At 36.4% G+C, this 23,498-nt stretch overlaps 1 protein-coding gene across 2 annotated transcripts in view; it reads left to right on the top strand.

Annotated features, from left to right (window-relative positions):
- The window catches only part of PLS1 (plastin 1), a 111,493-nt gene that overhangs the window by 76,283 nt on the left and 11,712 nt on the right, over positions 1 to 23,498 (top strand). For both annotated transcript variants that reach the window (XM_025377651.1, XM_025377652.1), the window contains exons 6-12: positions 1,589 to 1,670; positions 5,707 to 5,872; positions 5,953 to 6,095; positions 7,935 to 8,027; positions 11,289 to 11,484; positions 16,138 to 16,216; positions 19,559 to 19,673. In XM_025377651.1, coding sequence (XP_025233436.1) covers positions 1,589 to 1,670; positions 5,707 to 5,872; positions 5,953 to 6,095; positions 7,935 to 8,027; positions 11,289 to 11,484; positions 16,138 to 16,216; positions 19,559 to 19,673 — 874 coding nt within the window. The remainder of the gene's footprint in view (positions 1 to 1,588; positions 1,671 to 5,706; positions 5,873 to 5,952; positions 6,096 to 7,934; positions 8,028 to 11,288; positions 11,485 to 16,137; positions 16,217 to 19,558; positions 19,674 to 23,498) is intronic.

Below are 23,498 nucleotides of genomic sequence, written 5' to 3'. Positions count from 1 at the left end.
TGAGGGAATGTCTTTGTCGTCGTCGTGTGTACCACAGTCCCAGCATACTCCTTTGGACAAAGCAGAGATCTTTTCTTTAGTTTATAAAAAGTACAGAAGATTTACAAAGTAGAAAATAACCATCACAAATATCCTTACCATCCATAAATGAGTTACTAACATTCTAACACATTTCCTTCAGTCTTTTTTTTTTTTTTATGTTTTTACTTAAAAAGGAAAACAAAACCTTACCCGTAAGTACAGGATATTAGATTTTAGGACATTAAATGTAAAATATACCTTGACCTCCACCTGCAATTCTTATGTTTCTTTGACTCTCAGAGAAATTCCTATTATGAACTCAATGGGTATTTTCCTAATCTTGTTTTAAAAGGTAAAATTCTAAAATATAGAGACAAAATTTATATTAATTTCTCTGAAAATGTCTAAATTATTGGTCTTAGATGAAATCTCTGGCTTCGTATCTTTCTGCAACATCAGTAATTTTAACAGTGTTGATACTACTTTATGAGGCTTCTTGGAGAATTTCTTTGTGTTTTAGGCTGTTGAATGCTGATGACCAGTAAGTGAAATAAAGACAAAACGAACATTAAGAAAATTCAGGGTGATGGCTGGGCATGGTGGCTGACGCCTGTAATCTCAGCACTTTGGGAGGCTGAGGCAGGAAGATCATTTGAGGTCAGGAATTTGAGACTAGCCTGGCTAACATGGTGAAACCCTATCTCTACTAAAAATACAAAAATTAGCTCTGAGAGGTGGCACACACCTGTAATCCCAGCTGCTCGGGAGGCTGAGGCAGGAGTATCACTTGAACCCAGGAGGTGGAAGTTGCAGTGAGCTGAGATCGCACCACTGCACTCCAGCCTGGGTGACAGAGGTAGACTACATGTCAAAAGAAAAAGAAAAAGAAAAAAAATTCAGGATGGTTAAAAAAATTAGGAGAAATGCTAAGATTACTCTTGTAGTGAGTGATGGATTTGTTTTAGGAATGGGAATATTTCTTGGATTTTAAGAATTAAGTTCCTGGGCCGGGTGTGGTGGCTCAAGCCTGTAATCCCAGCACTTTGGGAGGCCGAGACAGGCGGATCATGAGGTCAGGAGATCCAGACCATCCTGGCTAACACGGTGAAACACGGTCTCTAGTTAAAAAAATACAAAAAAACTAGCCGGGCGAGGTGGCAGGCGCCTGTAGTCCCAGCTACTCGGGAGGCTGAGGCAGGAGAATGGCGTAAACCCGGGAGGCGGAGCTTGCAGTGAGCCGAGATCGCACCACTGCACTCCAGCCTGGGCGACAGAGCGAGACTCCGTCTCAAAAAAAAAAAAAGTTCCTGGCATGAATTACAGTTTAATTATTATTATTATTTTTTTTGAGATGAGGTCTCTCTGTTTTGCACAGGCTGGCCTCAAACCCTTGGGCTCAGCCTCCCAAGTAGCTAAGATTATATGCATGTGCCACCATGCCTGGCTTACTGTTTAATATTTTGAGGTAATGAATTGTTATTTTCAAAATTTATCTATTTTGGCTGTTTGCAATAATAAACTAAAAAAAATTTCTTTGAGTATTAAACTATTCTCATTTTCTCTTTAGCAAAATGATCAACTTATCTGAACCAGATACAATTGATGAAAGAGCCATCAATAAGAAAAAGCTCACGCCATTCACTGTTTCTGTAAGTATTTGCCCTTTGCTTATAATCATGTTACTCTGCTGAGAAATGTAAGACCTTTATTAATGAATGCTTGGACCCAGATAAAACCTTTGATTTAATGTAATGTTGTTCTCCTATAAAAACTGTTTGGTTTTTTTTTGTTTTGTTTTTAAGAGACGAGGGTCTTCCTATACCCCCTAATATAGCTCACTGTAACCTCAAACTCCTGGGAGCAAGTGATCCTCCAACCTCAGCTTCTTGAGTTGTTAGGGCTATAACCATGTACCACTATGCCATGCTAATTTTTTAAAGTTTTTGTGGAGATGGGATCTTGCTATGTTGCTCAGTCTGGTGTTGAACTCGTGGCCTCAAGTGATCCTCCCACTTCAGCCTCCCAAAGTGCTGGAATTATAGGCATGAGCCACCATGCCTGGCCAAAACTGGACTTTTATTAAATAAAAATTCAGTTGGATTTTGTAATGAATGAAATGAAGATTCAGGGTACTTTGGATGCACTTAAGCTGTAGTATTCAGTTTATATTATTGTAATTATTGAGTTATTTATTAATGAGCACTTGCTTGATGCCAGTGCCCTTATTGGGTGGTTGAAAAATAACACTGCAGGTTTATCATTTCACAAAATTTTAAATTATTCTTTTTGTACTAAATTGTTCTGTAGTTGGTTTCTCCATACAGATCTTGTAAAAGTCCGGGTATTTATACATACCACACTTTCCCCCTCAAAATCTCTAGAACAATGAGTGGATAGTAATATTTACTGAGTATTTACTGGGTATCAGTCACTGATCTAAACACACTATGTAAATTATCCTCCCAGCAACTTTATAATAAGGTATATACTATTATTTTATAGATGAGGAAACTGAGGCACTGACAGGTTATACAGAGGCAGAGCCAGGATATGATCCCAGTGGTCTAGTGCCAGAGCTCATTTCTTAATCACTGTGTTATACTGCCACTCTCATGTGGTGGTAGTAATAGCAACTATTTAAGGTGTGGTCACAATAGTAGCTATTAAAATTAAGCTACTGCTAACCTGTGTCCTTCATTTGGCAAGTGCAATCCTTGATTTTGCTAAAATTATTGAGTCTTCTATAGAAAGCTAGTCTTCTATAGACTATTACCCCCTGCATATATTGGAAGTATGCTATCTCTAAAAATAAAACTGCATGATAGCCCCTCAGATCCACTCTGTGGCTACCACAAAATACTTACAGAATATTTTTTCTTTATTTTCTTTACTGCACTAAATATAAATATTAAAAGTAAAACCAAGCAATAAATGTATACAATAGTAAGCAATGCCGTGTTTCAGATTCAGTGGCAAAAAAAATGGTCATGTATGTATCCTATAAATAAGATAGATGTGAATATTTTCAATAATCGTCGATATTAAATGAAGATTCCAGTACAACATGTGAAAAATAATCTGGCAATTGCAACTGGAAATAGGCTTCTTCAAGAATGGTAATTTCTATTAGTGATATGCAACATTATTGACCTATTAGCAAGCAGGGAACAAGAAAGCCATGTAGTCAACATCCAGTTCTGTACTTCTCAAAGATAACAGGAAATGAGGGAACCTGTTAGACAGTCCAAGCCTAACCATGTACCACTGCCCTATAGAAGGCGGGGCCACCTCTCTTATGTCCCAATTGTTTGTGGTTCCCTACTGTCCCTATCTTTCCGCATCAACACAAGTCTTCAGGAAGGCTGGGCATTCAGAGCAGTTGTCCATGGTAAGAATTGTATAGCAGCTTCTCCATGGGGTTCTCCTGTTACTTCTTGTTCTTAAGATATTTAGAAGTAGCTTAGTGTGACCACTCCATTCCCTACTAACTGATAGGGCAATAATGTTGTATTTATCAAGTAGAAACTACCATTTACTTGAAAGAAACATGTTGCAACTCCTTATTTTCTACCCATTTTTTAAAGCCAAATTACTTGTCAGACATTTGATATGCTTGCAAAGCAAACATCTTTGAATAAAATTAACATCAAAAGCAGTTTTTCTCCTATATGACCAACACGACCCGTTGATAAGACAAAGCTGAGTTAACTGTTTATTGCAGTAAGAGAAAATACTTGCAAAGCTTTGTTAGTGTCCTGGTGCTGGGAAAGTGAGGGCAGCATCTGAGAATTGGAATTGTGGTTTAGGGCAGATCTTTCAATATGAGAGAGGGCAAGAGGGCTCCGATCCAGATTGGGCAAGGTTCTCAATGCACCGGCCCAAGACTGGTGGAAATAGCAAGGGGAGGATTTTAAGGTGAAGAGGTCAAAGATTCTTAGAGTATAAACTGTCATTGATGTTTTCATTGAAGAGTTAATGGGTCTTTTAGGTAGTGCCTGCAGTGAAAAATTTTTGCCTAGGCTCAAGACTCCTGGAAGAATAAGATCATGCTAATGAAGACAGAATAAAGTCATGCCAGTGAAGACAAGAGGATAGCACACAAGGTCATATTAATGTAGGCAGTAACACATGGTTTTGTTTGTTATTGTCCAGGCTGAGAGTAGTGGTAGGTTTTGGTTCTTACTAGTATTGTAATCAATTTAGCGAAATTATACACTTCTTTTGGCCCACAGTACATGCTGTCAATTGCATATGAAATGGGTTATTGTGAGATTAACACTATTATTGGCTTCATTTTCAGTCCAGTTCTTTCCCCTGCTGATGCATTCTGGGGAATCACAACTGGAGCAAACATCATTTATGCTCTTGGAAGCAAAGAGAAAAATATTAGTGATCATGCCTAAATCAGCAGCAGTTGTCTCTTGAAAGTTGCATAGATTTGATTTATGGTAACTTAAAAAACATCTGAAGCAGGAATGTTAATTAAAAACACCTGAAGTTATTAAAAATCTTAGATTTCCACAAAGTATTTGCAATTTGCTGTTAATGTTTTCATGTTTATGTTTATTTGTAGTGAATTATGAGGTTATAAAAATATTAAAGGTTTCTCTGGTTCTGCTTCTTTCGGGAGAACTATATTTAAATGAACATTGCTTAATACTGCTACAAAAATAATTCAAAATGCTTATTTTAATCACCCCAGATGATCCCCCAAAGATACAGCCATTTATTTACTTGGAGCTCAATAAATCACTTCAGCACACTATAGGAGGAAGCCACTGAAATATTCGCTATGCTTTGAGAACCTCTGTGCTTTGCTGCTGTTGTGACCAGCACATTAAATTGTTGCTATTACTGCTACAATATGAGAATGGCAGTAATGCATGGCGATTAAGAGGATGGGCTCTGGGCCGGGCGCGGTGGCTCACACCTGTAATCCCAACACTTTGGGAGGCCGAGGCAGGCAGATCACAAGGTCAGGAGATCATCCTGGCTAACATGGTGAAACCCCATCTCTACTAAAAACACAAAAAATTAGCCGGGTGTGGTGGTGGTCACCTGTAGTCCCAGCTACTCGGGAGGCTGAGGCAGGAGAATGGCGTGAACCCGGGAGGCGCAGCTTGCAGTGAGCTGAGATCGTGCCACTGCGCTCCAGCCTGGGTGACAGAGCGAGACTCTGTCTAAAAAAAAAAGAAAAGAAGATGGGCTCTGGAGACCACTGGGATCAGACCCCAGCCTTTCCACTGTGGAACCTGTCAGTGCTGCAGTTTCCTCATTTGTAAAATCCATCTTAAGAGTTACTTTAAAATTCTCTTAAAACTTAATTGTACATAATTTTTTAAAGAAATACTTCCAAATGAGCACTTTACAGAAATATCATGTTGAGTTTGAGGTACTGGCAGAACATACAGGTAGACATAACAAAGTACATATATAGATACAGAGCTTAGAGTGGGGACTCAGAGGAGGTCTGGGTGGAAATAGGGATTTGAAAGTCATTGGCACATAAAGTAACAGTTAAAACCATGTGATTTTTTTCGAGTAGTGGTATTTTCATTGTATATATATTACGTTTATAAATCTGAAATTTGGCAGTTCATTGTTTCTTATAGATAATTTTTATAGATAAGACCTAAGAAAGTACTTCCTCATGTGTACTTTTTTTTTTTTTTTTTGGCAATTCAGGAAAATTTAAACCTAGCCCTGAATTCTGCCTCCGCCATTGGTTGTACAGTGGTCAACATCGGTGCATCAGATCTCAAAGAAGGAAAACCTCACTTGGTCTTGGGACTTCTCTGGCAGATCATCAAAGTTGGCCTTTTTGCTGATATTGAGATTTCCAGGAATGAAGGTAAGATCATTAGAAATATTTGCTGTTCATTGCATGTACTCGCTATGGGAAGAATTTACATTTCGCTGTTTTGCCCTCAGCTCTGATTGCATTGTTAAATGAAGGTGAGGAACTAGAGGAGCTGATGAAGCTTTCTCCTGAGGAATTACTGCTGCGATGGGTGAACTACCATCTGACCAATGCAGGATGGCATACCATCAGCAACTTCAGCCAAGACATTAAGGTTTATACTTAAATGTTCAAATTTGTGACATGAAATAAAGGATGTGGAGTATAAAAATAAAAGGGGTTCAGACTTAAATTTGAATTAAATTCACAAGAACACTTGGGATAGAAAATGAAAATTTGCATTACTGTGTGAAGTAGATCCCCCAATTATATTCACGAAATATATATTTTCTAAAAACCAGATACATTGGCTTTTAATAAGAACTACAACTGGCTATGAGAGGAAAGAGATGTTAACCTCAACAGATTAAAACACACTTTCTCATTTTATAGGCCACAGATCTGCTAGATTATAATGAGGATGTCAGTCTGTTCATTTGGACTAATAATTCTATTTGTTTACTGGTTTAACACTCTTACTCCCACTTTGTCAATAACCAGCTAACAGGAAATCAGATTATCTGAGGGCACAGTGAATCAGTAAACAAAGGGATCTTAAGGTTTGTGCCTTAACCAGCGTAGCTTAAAACACTTCCCTCTCTACTGGGAGAATCTTGTCAAGGAGACTATAACCGGCATTTCTGTCTAACGACAACTTTCCCTTGCTTACTGCCTGGATGGGCACTGCCAAGCCAGGGCGCTGTGACTTTCTTCTCTCTGTTTTTTTATGTCCTCCCCTGCCCTGTCCCCTGCCCCCAGAGTAATCAGTGCTGGCTCTAATTCATGTTCCCTCTTTAGCTAGATAACCTTCAGTCAGGTTATCTTTTTCCATAATGGCCTAGAGGACAGTCTCTCAATTTGAAGTGACATTTTATTTCTCTGCTTTCATTCTGAAATCTCTTAAAATTCAGCTAAGCAAACATTTATTCAGCTCTTCCTAAAGGGCATTATGCCCAGGGGATGCAAAGACTCAGCTCTTGAGAAGCTTGCCAATTCTACTCATAGACAAGCATGTACCAGAAGGATATTTCAGTTATCTATTGCTATATAGCAAACTATGCAAAATTTGCTTATAATGAGTATTTCTCATCATTCTGTGGGTTGATGCATCTTGGCTGGGTGGTTCTTCTGCTTCGCACGGTTTTGGCTGGGATTACTAACTTAGTTACGTTCAGCTGTCAGTTGGGCTCATCTGGAAAGTACACAAAGGCCTCAATCACATGTCTGGTGCCTCAGTGCTCCTCCACAAGGCCTCTCTACATGGTGAGCTCAGGCTTCCTTACAGCATGATAGTCTCAGATAGTTGGACTTCTTATGTAGAGGTTAACTTTAAGACAGAGGAAGCAGAAGCTCTTAAGATTTGGGCTTGGAAGCCCCAGAACATCACTTTCACAGCATTCTCCTAGTCAAAGTGAATCATAAGGCCCGTCCAAATTAAAGAGGACAGAACATAGCTTCTGCCTTTTGATGGGAAGAGTTAATGTATATATGGGGAAGAACCATGATATCCATCTTTGGAGACAATGACGTTGGATGATTTAATAGTGTGATCACTGTTTACTTATTGAGGTAGGCAAGGGGTGCTGTGCACTACAGAGGAGTGTTCTTAGTTCATCCTAGAGAATCCAGGGAAGGCTTCCAGGAGATAATACTTGACCTGAATCTTAACTGATGTTGATGCTTGGGTGTGTAAACAGATGGAAAAGTAAGGGAGGGTATCCAGGTGCAGGAAACAGCATTGCTATAAACTCTGAGGTGTGAAACAGGATTGCTTTGAAGCTCTGAAGTGTGAAACAGCATGGTACATTCAGGAACCTACAAGTAATTCTGTATTATTAAAGTTATTCCATTCTTTGAGATAGAGGCAGTTTCTTCAGTTCGAGCACTTGTTTTCCCTAAATTCAATGATGATTTTATTCATTTTAAAAATGCTATTTCGTGTCTTTCCTTGAAGGACTCAAGAGCCTATTTTCATCTGCTTAATCAGATTGCCCCTAAAGGTGGGGAAGATGGACCTGCCATTGCCATTGACCTTTCAGGAATTAATGTGAGTGCAATATTTAACTTTTAAAATATATTTTGGTAAAAGAGACATAGAAAATTTATCATTTTTATCATTTTCAGTGTTCAATTCAGTGGCATTCAGTACATTTGCATTGTTGTGCAGCTATCACCATTATTCATCTCTGCAAACTTTTCATCATCCTGTAGGGAAATTCTGTACTCATTAAACAAAAACTCCTCATTTTCTCCTTCCCCCAGGCCCTGGTAACCACTGTTCTACTTTCTGACTATGAATTTGAATTTGAGTAGGAGGTACAGTCAAATTTAGAGTACAGTTCTCTACAGGCAGCATTCCCCGGTAGAGCCCTCAGCTCTCCATTAAAGTTTGGTGCTTTGCTCTATGGAAGATTTTTCCATGCCCCAGACTCCAAACCTCCATGTCAAGCCAACTGGCTGTCATGACAGAAGAAAGGGAACTGCATAATTGTGACCTTGAATATTTGTGGAATCAATCCTACGTTCATGTTTCCCTGGTGCAAGGCAATTGGAACTCACCAGGGTGCTCTTGTGACTGTCAACATATGCCAGGAAAGGAAGCAACAACCTGTTGTTAGATTTTTAAGCAATCAATTATCAGTTTTAGCACCTTATATTTAGAAATATACAAAATAAAAATAGATATTCCTAGTATTTATGGTGTTCCTAGGAAGGACTGGTAACAGATTCTGACCTACCAAACACACTTCCTAGGAATCTCATTCTTTTAGCATAAGTTATAAATACCAGGGATGGTTATATCTAAATCAGGATGTCCAGTCTTTTGGCTTCCCTGGGCCACATTCGAAGAAGAATTGTCTTGGGTCACACATAAAATACACTAACACTAATAATAGTTGATGAGCTTAAAAAAAAAAAAGTTGCAACAAAATCTAATAATGTTTTAAGAAAGTTTACAAATTTGTGTTGGGCCACATTCAAAGCTGTCCTGGGTTGCATGTGACCCACCGGCCGTGGGTTGGACAAGCTTGAATTCTAAACATTAAAATTTGGTCAGATAATAGATTGTATGAAAATATGTCATGTGCTTAAAGTGCTGTATCCATAACATTTGGTTTTAAAGGCAACTTGAGTCATTACTAATTAATTATATCTCACATTATTATAATGACATATTTCAGAAACAGTACTGCAACGCTCTGTAAAATTTGCAAAGCATTTTAATTAAAAAAATTAGGAACTTAAACTTATGGAAAATTTTGACTATATTCAAAAGAGAACAGACTTAGTATACTAAACTGTCAGGTACTCATCCCTCAGTTCCAACATCTGCCAATTCATGGTCAATCTTATCTCATTTATTCCCTATTTCCCTCCTCTTCTGTATTATTTTGAAGCAAATCTTAGACATTACTTCATGGATATTTCAATATGTATTTCTAAAAGATAAAGACACTTTTAAAGTAAAACCACAATACCTTATCATACCTTAAAAAATTACAACAATCTGTAACATCATCAAAATATCTAGTCAATGTTGACATTTCTACTTGCCTCATAAATGCCATTTTTTTCATAGTTTCTTTGAATTAAGACCTAAAATAAGGTCCACATATTGTCTTTATTTGTTTGGTTGGATTTTTTTTTTTAGATGGAGTCTTGCTCTGTCACCCGGGCTGGAGTGCAGTGACACAATCTTGGCTCACTGCAACTTCCGCCTCCTGGGCTCAAGTGATTCTCCTACCTCTGCTCCCTGAGTAGCTGGGATTACAGGTGCACACCACCACGTCTAGTTAATTTTTTTATTTTTAGTAGAGATGGAGTTTCACCATGTTGGCTAGGCTGGTCTCAAACTCCTGACCTCAAGTGATCCGCCCACCTCGGCCTCCCAAAGTGGTGGGATTACAGGCATGAGTCACCACGTCCGGCCACATATTGTCATTTTTTGATGTCTACGTTGGTAACTTTTCATCGTTGTTTAATTTAATAATCTGTTGCTTTCTCCGATTTCATTTACATGATTAATTATTTTGCAACTGTGGTGCACAGAATTAGGTAGGTTATCTTTGGTCATGATATACTCATATGGGTCTGTGCATACCCATTTTAAATTTATTTTTGTGTGTGGTTGTTTTGAAATTGTAACAAGCCTCATGAACTCTCAATCTAACAGGAAAACTAAGACCTTGACATTACATTTTCTGTCCAGTTCTTCCCTATTCCATCTCTGTTTCAGCCCAGTGTGGTAACCACAGTCTTGAATCTTGTGTTCACTGTTGTTTTGCTTTTCTTTTTATGTAGTTTCCCTTCATCCGAATGTATCCCTTAAAAAATTAAATTCTTCATTTTACTTTTAACTTCCTTTAAAGTTTATCATGTTATACTTAAATTTCTAGTACTTCTTTTTGAATTTGTGTCTCTAAGAGTTACCCATATTGGATGTCATTGTGTGAATATACAAATTCATTCATCTACTCTCCTGTTCATAGGTATTTGGGTTGTTTCATTTGTTTTCAGGGTTTTGCAATTGTGAAAGGTGCTTTTCACTATGATTTTAATTTTTAAAATATGTATTTCAACTTGTTTTTCATCAAGAAGAGCCTTCTGGAAATTTCACTCAGTGTACAGTGGGTATGATAACTATGCCTGTTATCCAGAGGGCACTCTACTAGCTGGCCTTGAATAAGTTACGTATAGTGCGACCACTGTGAGCTTACTGATAACAATATTTGAGGATTTTGCTGAGTATTTTAGCAAAAAGGGTAAAATATAACTCAGTTATCCCAGCAAGGAAACTCAGAGACTTTTTTCCCTTTAACTTAAAAGGCATGGAGGCCAGGTGTAGTGGCTCATGGCTATAATCCCAGCACTTTGGGAGGCCGAGGTGGTTGGATCAGGAGTTCGAAACCAGCCTGGCCAACATGGCAAAACCCTGTCTCTACTAAAAATACAAAAATTAGCTGGGCATAGTGGCATATGTCTGTAATCCCAGCTACTCAGGGGCTGAGGGAGGAGAATCGCTTGAACCCAAGAGGCAGAGGTTGCAGTGAGCCAAGATCACGCCACTGCACTCCAGCCTGGGGAACAGGGCAAGACTCTGTCTCTAAATAAATAAATAAATAAAATAAAATAAAATAAAATAAATAAAGGAATGGGTAAGTTGACTTGGAATTACTACACATTTTGATCTTATTTTGAGTTATTATTTGATATATTTGTGGAAAAGTAATTGCTTATAAGTACGTATACCAATAAAAATTATGCCAGTTAAAACTTCAATTGTAACCATTTTTGTTTTATTGTTTAGGAGACAAATGACCTGAAGCGTGCTGGACTCATGCTTCAAGAAGCAGATAAACTGGGCTGCAAGCAGTTTGTTACTCCTGCAGATGTGGTTTCAGGCAATCCTAAACTTAATTTAGCTTTTGTAGCTAATTTGTTTAACACATACCCATGCCTGCACAAGCCGAATAATAATGACATCGATATGAATTTACTGGAAGGTGTGTTCTTTTTGCCTTTCTTTAATTGACTTACTGTATTTATCTTCTATGCTGTTGTCTTACTTCACTGTCAGAGATAGGGGCTGTGGTGGGAAATGCAATTTAGTGTGTGTAGTAGGTGTGTGTATCCATTGAAAAATTCAAATTATGGAAGGTGGTTGCTAGTTTTGGTTAAAAGAGAATGCTGGGGTAAATCTTATCTTTCATTTCTCCATAAGAGGTTAGTGAAAACTATCATACATTTAAAATATTCTCATAAATGATCACATAACAGCTCTACCACCAATATGGACAATGAATTATCTATTAGAATAAAATAATTATTTGTAGGTGTTTTTCTCCTTTGAAAGCTCCAGTTTGACTCTAGTATTGTTCTCTTTTTAATGTTTTTAGTGTACATGAAAAAATTAGTGTTCGTTATTTGTCTTTTGTGTGGTCTATTGTTATCTGTCTCATAATATATAATACTTTCCTGTTTTGCTTCATGAAATGCAGATTTGACCCCTCCTAATGTAGGTACTGTATTTAGTACTTTTCTATACTCTATAAATATATTCATTCTGAATGTTCTTTTTATTAGTACCATTTATTCTTTCCATCTGGGTTGATATTTTATTTTTTGCATTGTTCATGCTGTGTTATTTCTCTCTTAATATGCCCATAGAATGAAACAGAAATAAAACTTAATTAGAATAGCAGAACAAAGCTTTGATTTTATAAAATTTCTACCTAATTTGCCTTCTATAATGATGGGATATGTAGTTGTAAACACATTAGAACTCAATTTTGAGAAGTGGACTTCATGATTTGATGTAAAACCTTTATCCCTCTCCTGTGATAAAATGTATCTTTTATCACAAGTAATCTTTGAAAGGATTAATTTAGGTTCTATAACATACTATTTTGTATCAATTAGCTATGTTATATTTACTGAACCTCACTGAAGCTTACAATATATGAATCATAATGACAAAACATTCTTAATACCCAGTTCTTACTCATTTTTTGTTTCCCAGCCTTTCTTTTTTCTCCCACTCTCACACATACCAACACCCACATTAGTATCAGAACTTAAAGTAAAAACAGTGGCAGTGGTAATGGCAGTTGCTGAAGGGAGAGGCAGTTGGCAGAGGAAGGCGCCAATCTTAAGATTTTTCTGGTTTGGAGAAAGCGGGGATTCTTCTTTGTAGGGAGAATCTGATGTGCAGTATTCATGATCTCAGTGTTCATCCTCTCACATAATTCACACTTACTCCCTTCTTTCCCAGTGAGGCAGAATGAGAAATCAATTTCATGGTCTTTTTCTGCTTGACTGCCATAACCAAAGTTTCAATGTCCTTGTCACCTCATAAGTATAGTTTTGTGATTAATGAAAGACGCTTCAGATTTAACAAATACATTATTCGAAGAATATGAGTAATTCATTCTTCTTGAAGGTCCCATAAAATAAAATAAAGATTATATTTTCTACGTAGATATGTAACTGAGAGGGAAAGTAGACAAAAAATGTAGATTTTTCAGCAAAGAGAAATTTAGGGCAAGAGATAGAACTTGAAAAAAAATAAGCAAAAGGAACACTGCTAAGTTTTATCAGTCTGGAAAATTTCAAAATCCCTCTGTCAGTAGAAGGCATTGTTTAGAGTGGCATATTAAAAATGATCTGCTTTTTATAGTCACTGAATTCTTGCTAGATATCTTTTCCAACTTGCTCGCTCTCTTATTTTTCATGTTTGAATTCTTTTGCTAGTGTTCAGCATGCTTTTGGAATTTTTCAGTGTGAATAGGATTGCTAAATATTTCCATTATTATTTACTATCTATTAAGATAACATGGGAAATATTTATCAGTCATCTTTATTTAGAACATATGTATGTCCTCATACATCTGTCAAAAATGTATTTGACTTTGACTGTCATTGGATTATTTTCCTCTGTAAATTTGAGTTTTAATATATCCTTATGAAATTTGAAGCTTAATCTTATCACATCCCAAATTCATATGTTACTATGTCCTCATTGGCAGAGAATTTTCTCTCTAGAGAATTAAAGAAAACACAATTAAATATTAAATCCTCACATCAAATTGAGCCAGATATGTGGGCTCTGTATAGAAAGACCATCTCAGAATTCATTTATGGTTACAGAAGGTACATAGGCCATAAACTATCAGACTTTGTTCAAATCTTAGTTCCACTATTTAATCTGAATAACCTCTGTGAGCCTTGGTTTTTTTCATATATAAAACAAGACTAATAAACTTAATTTGAAGAGTTACAGAGCAAGCTAAATGTGATCATGAATGAAAGAATACAGTATGTGTTTATTAATGGTCAGGGAGGGAGAAGGATAGCACTTCATGTGTCACAGCACATTTATTGAGTGTTAAATATATGTTAATTCCTTTCTTCCCTCCTAGTAGCCTACTTCTAAGATAGTTGTTATTTTTATTGCTTTTTTTTTTTATTTGTAGATGTCAAATTGAGCCTGCAAATGAAAAGAATGTTTTATAGTTCTTTCAGTCTTGTATATCAGCAATTAAGATTTTACTTCTTGAAATTGTATATCAGATCTAGGGGGAAAAAATATTTTACCTTGAAGATTGCTTTAGCTGTCTGTAATCCAGACATTTTCCAATCTGGAATACATATATTTTTGTAATGCTTTACCATGGCTGTTGCACAAATGCATAGTGCCTCTAGCTTTGCGCATTTATGTACCAAGACATTTTGAAACGTTATTAGGTAAATAAATGCTCATTTATAAAATCTATTTTACTTTCCAGGTATCAAAAATTAAAATAATTATATAATCAGTTGAGAATAGGAAGAAATATGAACCCCTGAAGATAGTTTCAGAACTCTATCAAAATGCAAGTTTAGTTATTTTAAAATATTACTGCATCATTAGATTCAACAGAATTTGGATATTTTAATTAAAAATTAAACCAATAAGGCACTGTTAATCTTCATAATTTTAAGACATTTAGATTTTCCTAGATGGAAATAATGTAAAACTTATGTAACTATTAGAAAAAAATATATATATCTTTATGATAGATAGTAATAGAGAAACAACTGCGAGGTAAATCCAAATCGAAGGCATCAAGTTATTGATCACAGTATGTTTATATTTATGTCACTTTGGGGATAGTTCATAGATTTAATTTGTACCTGTTTAATAATTCCTACAGATAAAGCTGGCATGGATTCTGGAAATATTTAGTTTAGCTTGGTTCTTCTTAAAAAAAGATTATCATGTAGACTGTTTATTATAAAGTGGTGGTAGCAGATACAACAGACTGATCAGTTACCTTTTATGCAGACCAGAGGGAATAAAATTTAAGCAAGAAATTATAGGGCTATATAATAGAGCAATAATTAAAGCAGATTCTGGGAAAGCTGTTAGATAATGGCATTAAAACCACACGAAACTACAGTGAGTAGATTATTTCCTGAACAGTTGGCACAAATAACAGAATTCTTTAGCTCTGACAAGGCTTGGGTTCCTGTCCTGGGTGTGCAGGTTTATACAGTCTTTGGCACTCAATGTGAAGATGACTGTTGCAATGGCTCTATACGAATGAACTCCTGGAACGCAGATGATTATAGATTTATGTGCCAAATTGTCACATGGGCCAAAATCTAGAGTGACTTGAACTTGCCTATAACTTAGAATTGATGAGAGGTATGAATGTTTCAGTTTTTCAGGAGTCTGGTGATAAGATATAAATTGGGCCGTTCCACTGTCCACTACCTTTGCTGAAGAACAAATACTCATGATAGTTACTTAGGACTATTAGCCGTCAGGAGATGACTAGAAGGCAGACAGTAGTAGAACCAGCCCACATTCCTGCTCACTTTGTGGTATACCATAACCCACATTTTCCTTAGAGATTATGTAAGCACTGTTATGAAGGGAATGCTCAGGGAGGTAGGGTTAAATAACAGCATCTGAAGGAGTTATCTCCTTGAGTGGATCTTTGAGGTCCAGGAACTTACTATGACGAAATGTGTCTTTCTCTTATCAATCTGTATTGGGTCTGTGTTCCTTATGTATTTTCAGTAATGACAATCTAAACTAACTCAGGAAGCCTGTAAAATAGTTATATTCCCTTCATTGTGTGTTTTTATATTTACCTGTAATCTCCTCTGCCCTTCATTGTGTGGTGTAAAGTGTAGTTTGTGTGCTGGGAAACTTTCCTGTGTAAAACCATAATTTGTACAAATTTAGAAACCCTGAATCGAGAAAGGTATAACTTTTCTATTTGTGTTTAATGTGCCAATGTTACCCTGACTGCTAAAAGATTTTATTTTTATTAATGTTTAGCGAATCCCTTTTGCATCTAATCATAATTATAGACCACAGAAGTGTATCTGTTATTTCTAGGCAGAGAAACCCATGGCTCAGTACTAGTTCACAGACATCAAAGGGAATCTAGAAGAAGAGATTTAGAGCAAATGGAGGCTTCCTAGATAGTAGGAAAGAAGGGACTTTGGCATTAAGAGACTTTTTTTTCTCCCTTTAAAGAAACTGTAGTATCTAAAGAACCATGGCAAGGTAGGTTTGATCAGTTTGTACCTGCTAGAATGGTTTAACATATAGTGCCTGGTTCCTTTTGTCCTGAGTCATCAATGTGAGCTTGTGTCTACTCTAGGAGAGAGCAAGGAAGAGAGAACATTTCGGAACTGGATGAATTCCTTGGGAGTCAACCCATACATTAACCATTTGTACAGGTAAATATTTTATTGTGCTTCAGCTGTACTGTCAGGGTCAAACTTTTCAAGTTTCAAACTGTAGGCATGTTTAAATGGAACATTTTCTCAAGTCTCAAGAATTTTAGCCAAATTTTAGAGTTTCAGGATGCTGGGAATTGGCAATACAATGGATTTTAAAAGAAAGTTACTATTCAAAAAAGGAATAATAGTTATTTTTTGATGATATACATAAATCAGTAAAGATAATCCTTACTCTTTTATAGTTATTGATCATAAAAATAATTTCACTTTATCAGAGTAACAGTAATAACTGATAAATTGTTATGTTTTTCATTGTCATTTTTCATTTATTTTTGCCAAAACCTCAATTATTCCATAATTTATGTGTATATTTTTTCTAATTTGTAAAAGTAACTTGTTTTCCTTGAATAAGTGTTGTAGCTTATCTCATTCTTTCTTGTTTAAAAATGATAACACATTATTGGCATTAGTAGGGCTAAGAAAATATTTCACTAAATCAATTCCTGGGCTAACGATGCATCTTTCTAAGTGTGGATGAGAGGAAACCGTTCTTCTCTCTTTATTATACAGTCTACCAGCCTGCCTTAATAAAATGCAAAAGAAGCCAACTTCAGCTAGTTGTATTTTTTTTTTTTAGAAAAAAGTTCTAATTAACTAAATGTATTAATAATTTACATACCCAAGAAACTCCTTAAAGAAGATTGTCACAACAGGCCAAGTTCACTGGCTCACTGAGGATTTATGATGCTGTAATTTCTGCTGCTTGGTGTTTATTCACAATGTTCTTTAAAATTGAAAACCAGTGTTACCTTATTATGGTAACTGGCTTTGATTGTGATAGACCCATATTTGTAAAGCTCTTGAAGAGTGTGTAAATTTCAGCTAGATGAGAGGAGATATATGTCAATTAGACCAGAGCTCCTGTTACAGTAGCAGGGAAGTTAAAACACAAATATTGAAGGCGAGGAGGGGTCCACTTTTTATGGACTGATTTGAAAGAATGTCTCTAATACATAGTCAAGAGAAAAGAATAACAAGGTCTAGTATGATCCCATTTTGTTTACAATTTGAGTGTGTAGTATTTGTATTCGAATTTTAAAAGAAAATCTAGAGAGGTACATAGCAAACTGTATGTAGCCTGGGTAGTAGGAGTAGAGAACAGTAAGGAGACTTTTATTATTATTATTATTATTATTATTATTATTATTATTATTATTTTATTTATTTATTTGAGATGGAGTTTTGCTCTTGTTACCCAGGCTGGAGTGCAATGGCATGATCTCGGCTCACCACAATCTCCGCCTCCCGGGTTCAAGTGATTCTCCTGCCTCAGCCTCCTGTGTAGCTGGGATTACAGGGATGTGCCACCATGCCCAGCTAATTTTGTATTTTTAGTAGAGATGGCGTTTTTCCATGTTGGTCAGGCTGGTGGCGAACTCCTGACCTCAGGTGATCTGCCTGCCTCGGCCTCCCAAAGTGCTGGGATTATAGGCGTGGGCCACCGCGCCCAAGACTTTTAATCTTAGTAACTTAAACATGATTGTATTTTTTTGAACCATGAATATGTATTTTTCTATAATTAAAGAGTAAGCTTAAAAATAGCAGATTAAGATTTGTTGATACTCATGTAATTATTTCATAAATATCAGGAACACTAGATTCTATCATTGACAGTGGAGAAGAGAATTGCCCAAACCTTTTAGCTAAAGATATCTGAAGAATATCTTTATTCAAGAAATACCAGCATAGGGCTTCTGAGCATATAGTATTTTTTCTTGGGAAAAGAACTGTTACTTTCAGAAAATTCTTTAACATAATCTTAGAGAACCATCAGATGCAGAAGAACACTAGGTGGACATCTAGTTGACACTGGAACCATGTCTCCATAGAATTGTGTCTGCATCATATTCCTAAACCCACCCCCAAGAATTTTTAGGTTCCTGCCTATAGTATAGCCAGCCCAAACCAAAACAGCTAGATTTTCCCTGAAAATTCTCTTCTCTAAAATGTTATGAATATATTTCAAGAACTATTAGTCCTAGAGTTTTTCTATGACCAGTTGGTTCTAGAACTCATCTTGAAGTCTCTGGAAATCATTTAAACTCTCTGGGCCTCAGTTCTATTTGCAAAATAATAATAATAATACCATACTAGACAGGAATAAGAATGAATTCATTTAAAGTAAAGAAGAAAAATACATGAAACAGGTAAGATTCCAGAACCTGTAGAAATACTTTAGTGATTCTTTTTTTATACAGAATGTTTCATGTGCCTAAAGATAATCTACTCAGATCTTAATTACCTTCATATCAGACTTTCTCCCTCTATCACCTAGTACTGGGCCCAGCTGCCTTCACTGCCATGTGGTGTGTGCTCAGAGAATGCAAAGTAATTTAATATGAACCTTAGCAAAACATAACTCATTGGACAAGCTGTTGGAGGAGAAAAGTCATGTAATACATCACCAAGCTAGCAATTTAAAAAATCAGTTGCTATTGCTTTATGTCCTTAGCATACTGCATTAAAAATAGACTAAACAGGCATACACTAACCTTCTCAGAACATATTTTTCTGAATCCAAAGTAGTTAATATTTTTACTTCGAGAATTCCTACTTGTTCATAAGTTCCTTCTTCTTAACCTTCATTCCTGAACACAAACGGCTGCCTACTGAGTAGCTATTGTGATTTTCCTATAATTATTTTTAAGTTAAAAAATAATGTATAAATAATACATGAACTTATTCTTACTGGACAAGTTCCAGAAAGTATGTAAGTATATAGAATAAAATAAAACATTCCACCCTTACTCTCTCGTACTCCCCTTTTCCTGACCTCTTTCTTTACCTAATAGAGGTAATTGCTATTAACTGTCCTTAGCATGTATAGGTATATAACCACATTTGACTCTAAATTTTTTTAAATAAATGAGATCAAATTGTATGAAATGTTCTGCCATTTGTTTTTTAAAGTTTGATATGTCTTGCAAAGCTTTTCATATCAATACATAGAGATCTACCTCATGTCTAATGGTGGCCAAGGAGTTTATAGTATAGTTTACTCAACAGCTCCCTACTGCCAGGCAGTTAAGTTGTTTCCAAATTTATAAATACTGTGGCAATGAATGTCCTTGGATGTATATACCTTTGTAAATATTTATGTAAACATTTTAGACAGATTCTTAGACTGGAAGTTCTGGGTCAAATGATATGTTCTGTCATTCTTTAAGGATTAAATGACTTATATTCTTAAAGACATAAGTCTGTCTCCAATGTACTTAATACAATTAGGTAGTACCCAACATTTCCTCCTCCTTTATCTGCTTTTCCTTCCTGTTTTAGTGACCTCACAGATGCTTTAGTGATCTTTCAGCTCTATGAGATGATCCGAGTGCCAGTCAACTGGAGCCATGTCAACAAACCTCCTTATCCTGCCCTTGGAGGGAACATGAAGAAGGTGAATGAAATAATGGCCCTGTATATATTGTTATTGTTCTGATATAAAACAAAGAATTTAGAGTTTCATGAAGTTGAATGAAGTGTACTCTGTCCCCACAATTCTGATTCAGACCAAAATGTGTTAAGCTTAATAGCCTTTTTACAAGTTTGCTTTAATAAATGCAAAGATGAAGGCAATCCCTGTAGTCAGACACTTTATATAACTGTTTTCATCTTTATCAAGTCATAGTACTTAATGTTCTTTGAGATGTACTGTAAATGTATTCTTATTTTACAATTGGTATAACTTGCTGAATTTTTATCGGTTATCCACTCATTTATTCAACAGTATTTATCAATTACCTGATACCTGTACAGGGTTATGCAGGATATAACAAAAAGTATAAAGCATGGAGTTGGTCCTCAGGAAAGCCTAAATAAATTAGGGAAATATGTGTGCAAACAACTACAATATGGTACATGGTAAACAAAAGTGAATATTATGATTTCTAGGGAAGAAAGTTGAAGAGCTACTACGACACATGAGTGAACAATTCATAGAAAAATAATGATGAATAGTAAACATACGAAAAGCTTTTCACCCAGAATAAAGAAATGCAATTTAAAACAAGAAACTATTGAACTGCATCCAATGTTAGAGGAAGTATTCATTTGTATAATCTTTCTAAAACCAGTTTGGCAATACATACTAATCTTCCAAAAAATTCTTTGACCTAATTTCACCTTTTTCCAGCTATCCTGATGAAAAAATCAGAAAGACACAAAGTTGTGTGGCAAAATGCTAATCATAGCAGTGTTTATACAGCACACAAGAAAACAACTCAGTTGTTCAAAAAAGGGTTAATAAAATTGACACACTCATAAGATGAAGTAAAATGTGCCATTAAAAATAGTGTTTGACAGGAACAGAAAACCAAACACTGCATGTTCTCACTCATAAATGGGTGTTGAACAGTGAGGACACAGGGACACAGGTAGCGGAACATCACACACCCAGGCCTGTCAGGGGGTGGGGAGAAAGGGGAGGGGAGAGCATTAGGACAAATACCTAATGCATGCGGGGCTTAACACCTAGATGATGGGGGCCGGACGCAGTGGCTCACACCTGTAATCCCATCATTTTGGGAGGCTGAGGCAGGTGGATCACGAGGTCAGGAGTTCGAGGCCAGCCTGGCCAATATAGTGAAAATACAAAAATACAAAAAAATACAAAAATACAAAAAATTAGCTGGGCATAGTGGCGGGCACCTGTAATCCCAGCTACTCGGGAGGCTGAGGCAGGAGAATGGCTTGAACCGGCGGAGGTTGCAATGAGCCAAGATGTGCCATTGCACTCCAGCCTGGGTAACAGAGCGAAATTCCATCTCGAGGAAAAAAAAAAAAAAACCTAGATGACGGGTTGATGGGTGCAGCAAACCACCATGGCGTATGTATACCTATGTAACAATCCTGCATGTTCTGCACGTGTATACCAGAACTTAAAGTATAATTAAACAAAGAAAAAATATTGTTTTAGTAATAGTGGTATGGAAATGAGCAGGACACAAAATTATATATATACATAATATGAATCTAATTTGTTTAAAATACATAACACACACAGAGATGCATTCAAAAGGGACTTTGGGTTTTTCACGTCTATAGAATGAAAATGTATTTATAGACACTGTAATTTTTAAAGAAAAAAATTTAAAAAGACCTTTAAAGGGAAATATATCATAATATTAAAAGTAGTTAAATGTGTGGTATAATTATAAAGAGTTATATTTTTCAGCATTCCTAGTCATTGGACTGCCTGCATTTTTAATTTCATTTGATTTGCATATAATTCTTTTCATGGGAGTAGAATTCAGAAAATTTTATTGACTAATTTCATGTAAGTTTTTTTCTCCAAAATTCTGAGTGCAAAATGTAACAGGAAAACAGAAATTAACCATTCATTATACCTGGAATTTTAATGTGAACTACAAATAAATACATATGTCACAAATGAATCATATGCAGAATACTTTTTCAACAAGTATAGAATGAAACATAAAGCCTGAAATAAATTCAAGATGTTTAAAAAATGAAGAAGCAGTACTTTCATGACACAGTATCATAGGGAATTACTTTATGGAATTATTTTATGGAATTTGGGCAATAATCAATAGATGTCACTTTCCTTCGGTTACAAAGTTCTTAAAGCTGCACCGTTAAAATAGCCTTTCTTCATTATTATTATTATTTTTGAGACAGAGTCTTGCTGTGTTGCTCAGGCTGGAATGCAGTGGCGTGATCCCGGCTAACTGCAAGCTCTGCCTCCCAGGTTCATGCCATTCTCCTGCCTCAGCCTCCTGAGTAGCTGGGACTACTGGCACCTGCCACTACGCCCAGCTAATTTTTTTGTATTTTTAGTAGAGACGGGGTTTCACCGTGTTAGCCAGGATGGTCTTGATCTCCTGACCTCGTGATCTACCTGCCTCAGCCTCCCAAAGTGCTGGGATTACAGGCATGAGCCACCATGCCTGGCCGCCTTCTTTATTTTTAAGTATTTATTTTCACTTGAACCCTTGTGTCCCATTACGTAACTCTTCTCATTGTCCAAATGATCTAAGCTTCATTTTTGTCCAAAGCATTTAAAGTACTTGGTAATTGATATAGTTTGGCTGTGTCCTCACCCAAATCTCATCTTGAATTGTACTCCCATATTCCCATGTGTTGTGGGAGGGACCCAGTGGGAGATAATTTGAATCATGAGGGCAGTTCCCCCATACTGTTCTCATGGTAGTGAATACGACTTAGGAGATCTGATGGTTTTATCAGGGGTTTCCGCTTTTGCATCTTCCTCATTTTCTCTTGCTGCTGCCATGTAAATAGTGCCTTTTGCTTCCCACCATGATTCTGAGGCCTTCCCAGCCATATGGAACTGTAAGTCCAATTAAACCTCTTTTTCTTCCCAGTCTTGGATATGTCTTTATCAGCAGCATGAAAACGAAACTAATATAGTAATCATTTCTTCCGTTAAGCCTGTGAGACTGCACTCCAAGTTTTTCTTGCTTTCTTTGTGCTCATTCTTACCTTTCATAGGTTCTTCATCTTTTAGCCTGACAACTCAGTATTTCCAAGGCCTGGTTCTTGGCCCAAAGGTCTTAACTTCTATATTTACACCCTCAGGGAGCAGATCTGTTTTTAGGGTTTTAAGTACAGGCTGAGCATCCCTTATCCAAAATACTTGGGACCAGATGTATTTCAGATATTGGAATATTTGCAGTATGCTGGTTGAACATCCTTAAGCTGAAAATCTGAAATGCTCCAATGAGCTTTTCTTTTGAGTATTGTGTTGGTGCTCAAAAAGTTTTAGAGTTTGGAGTATTTTGGATTTTTGGATTTTCAGATTAGGGATATTCAACCTGTACTACCATACACATGGATTACCTCTAGGAACCTAATTTCTTATTCCTTCTCTAGTTTGGTACCTCTCTAGATCTCTTAGAAGCGTTCTGCCAAATTTGGAACCAACTATTGCCAATAAATAGAATATATGCTTTCCCTTATGTTAGCACCTGTTTCCAGTTTCTCTTTCAATGCTGGTCATATCAGTATGTTCTTAGGCCTCTATACTAGCAACGCTGAACTCCTTTCTCGCCATCATTTCCCTTAGGAACTTTGGTATAACTGTAAAGCAGATGGCTCTTCATTGAAACACATGTGATTACTGCAGTTTGCTATAAAATCCTCCCACTGAAATGGGTGTCTATGGTAAATACGCTGGCTTTTTACTCTCCTGTACACAGTGTTAAGTAATTCAAGTGCTAATGTTATTTTCCATAAATTAGGAATC

This window comes from Theropithecus gelada, chromosome 2, assembly GCF_003255815.1.
Source record: "Theropithecus gelada isolate Dixy chromosome 2, Tgel_1.0, whole genome shotgun sequence".
In the NCBI taxonomy this organism is placed as follows: domain Eukaryota; kingdom Metazoa; phylum Chordata; class Mammalia; order Primates; family Cercopithecidae; genus Theropithecus; species Theropithecus gelada.
This window is presented reverse-complemented; position numbering and strand designations above follow the sequence as displayed.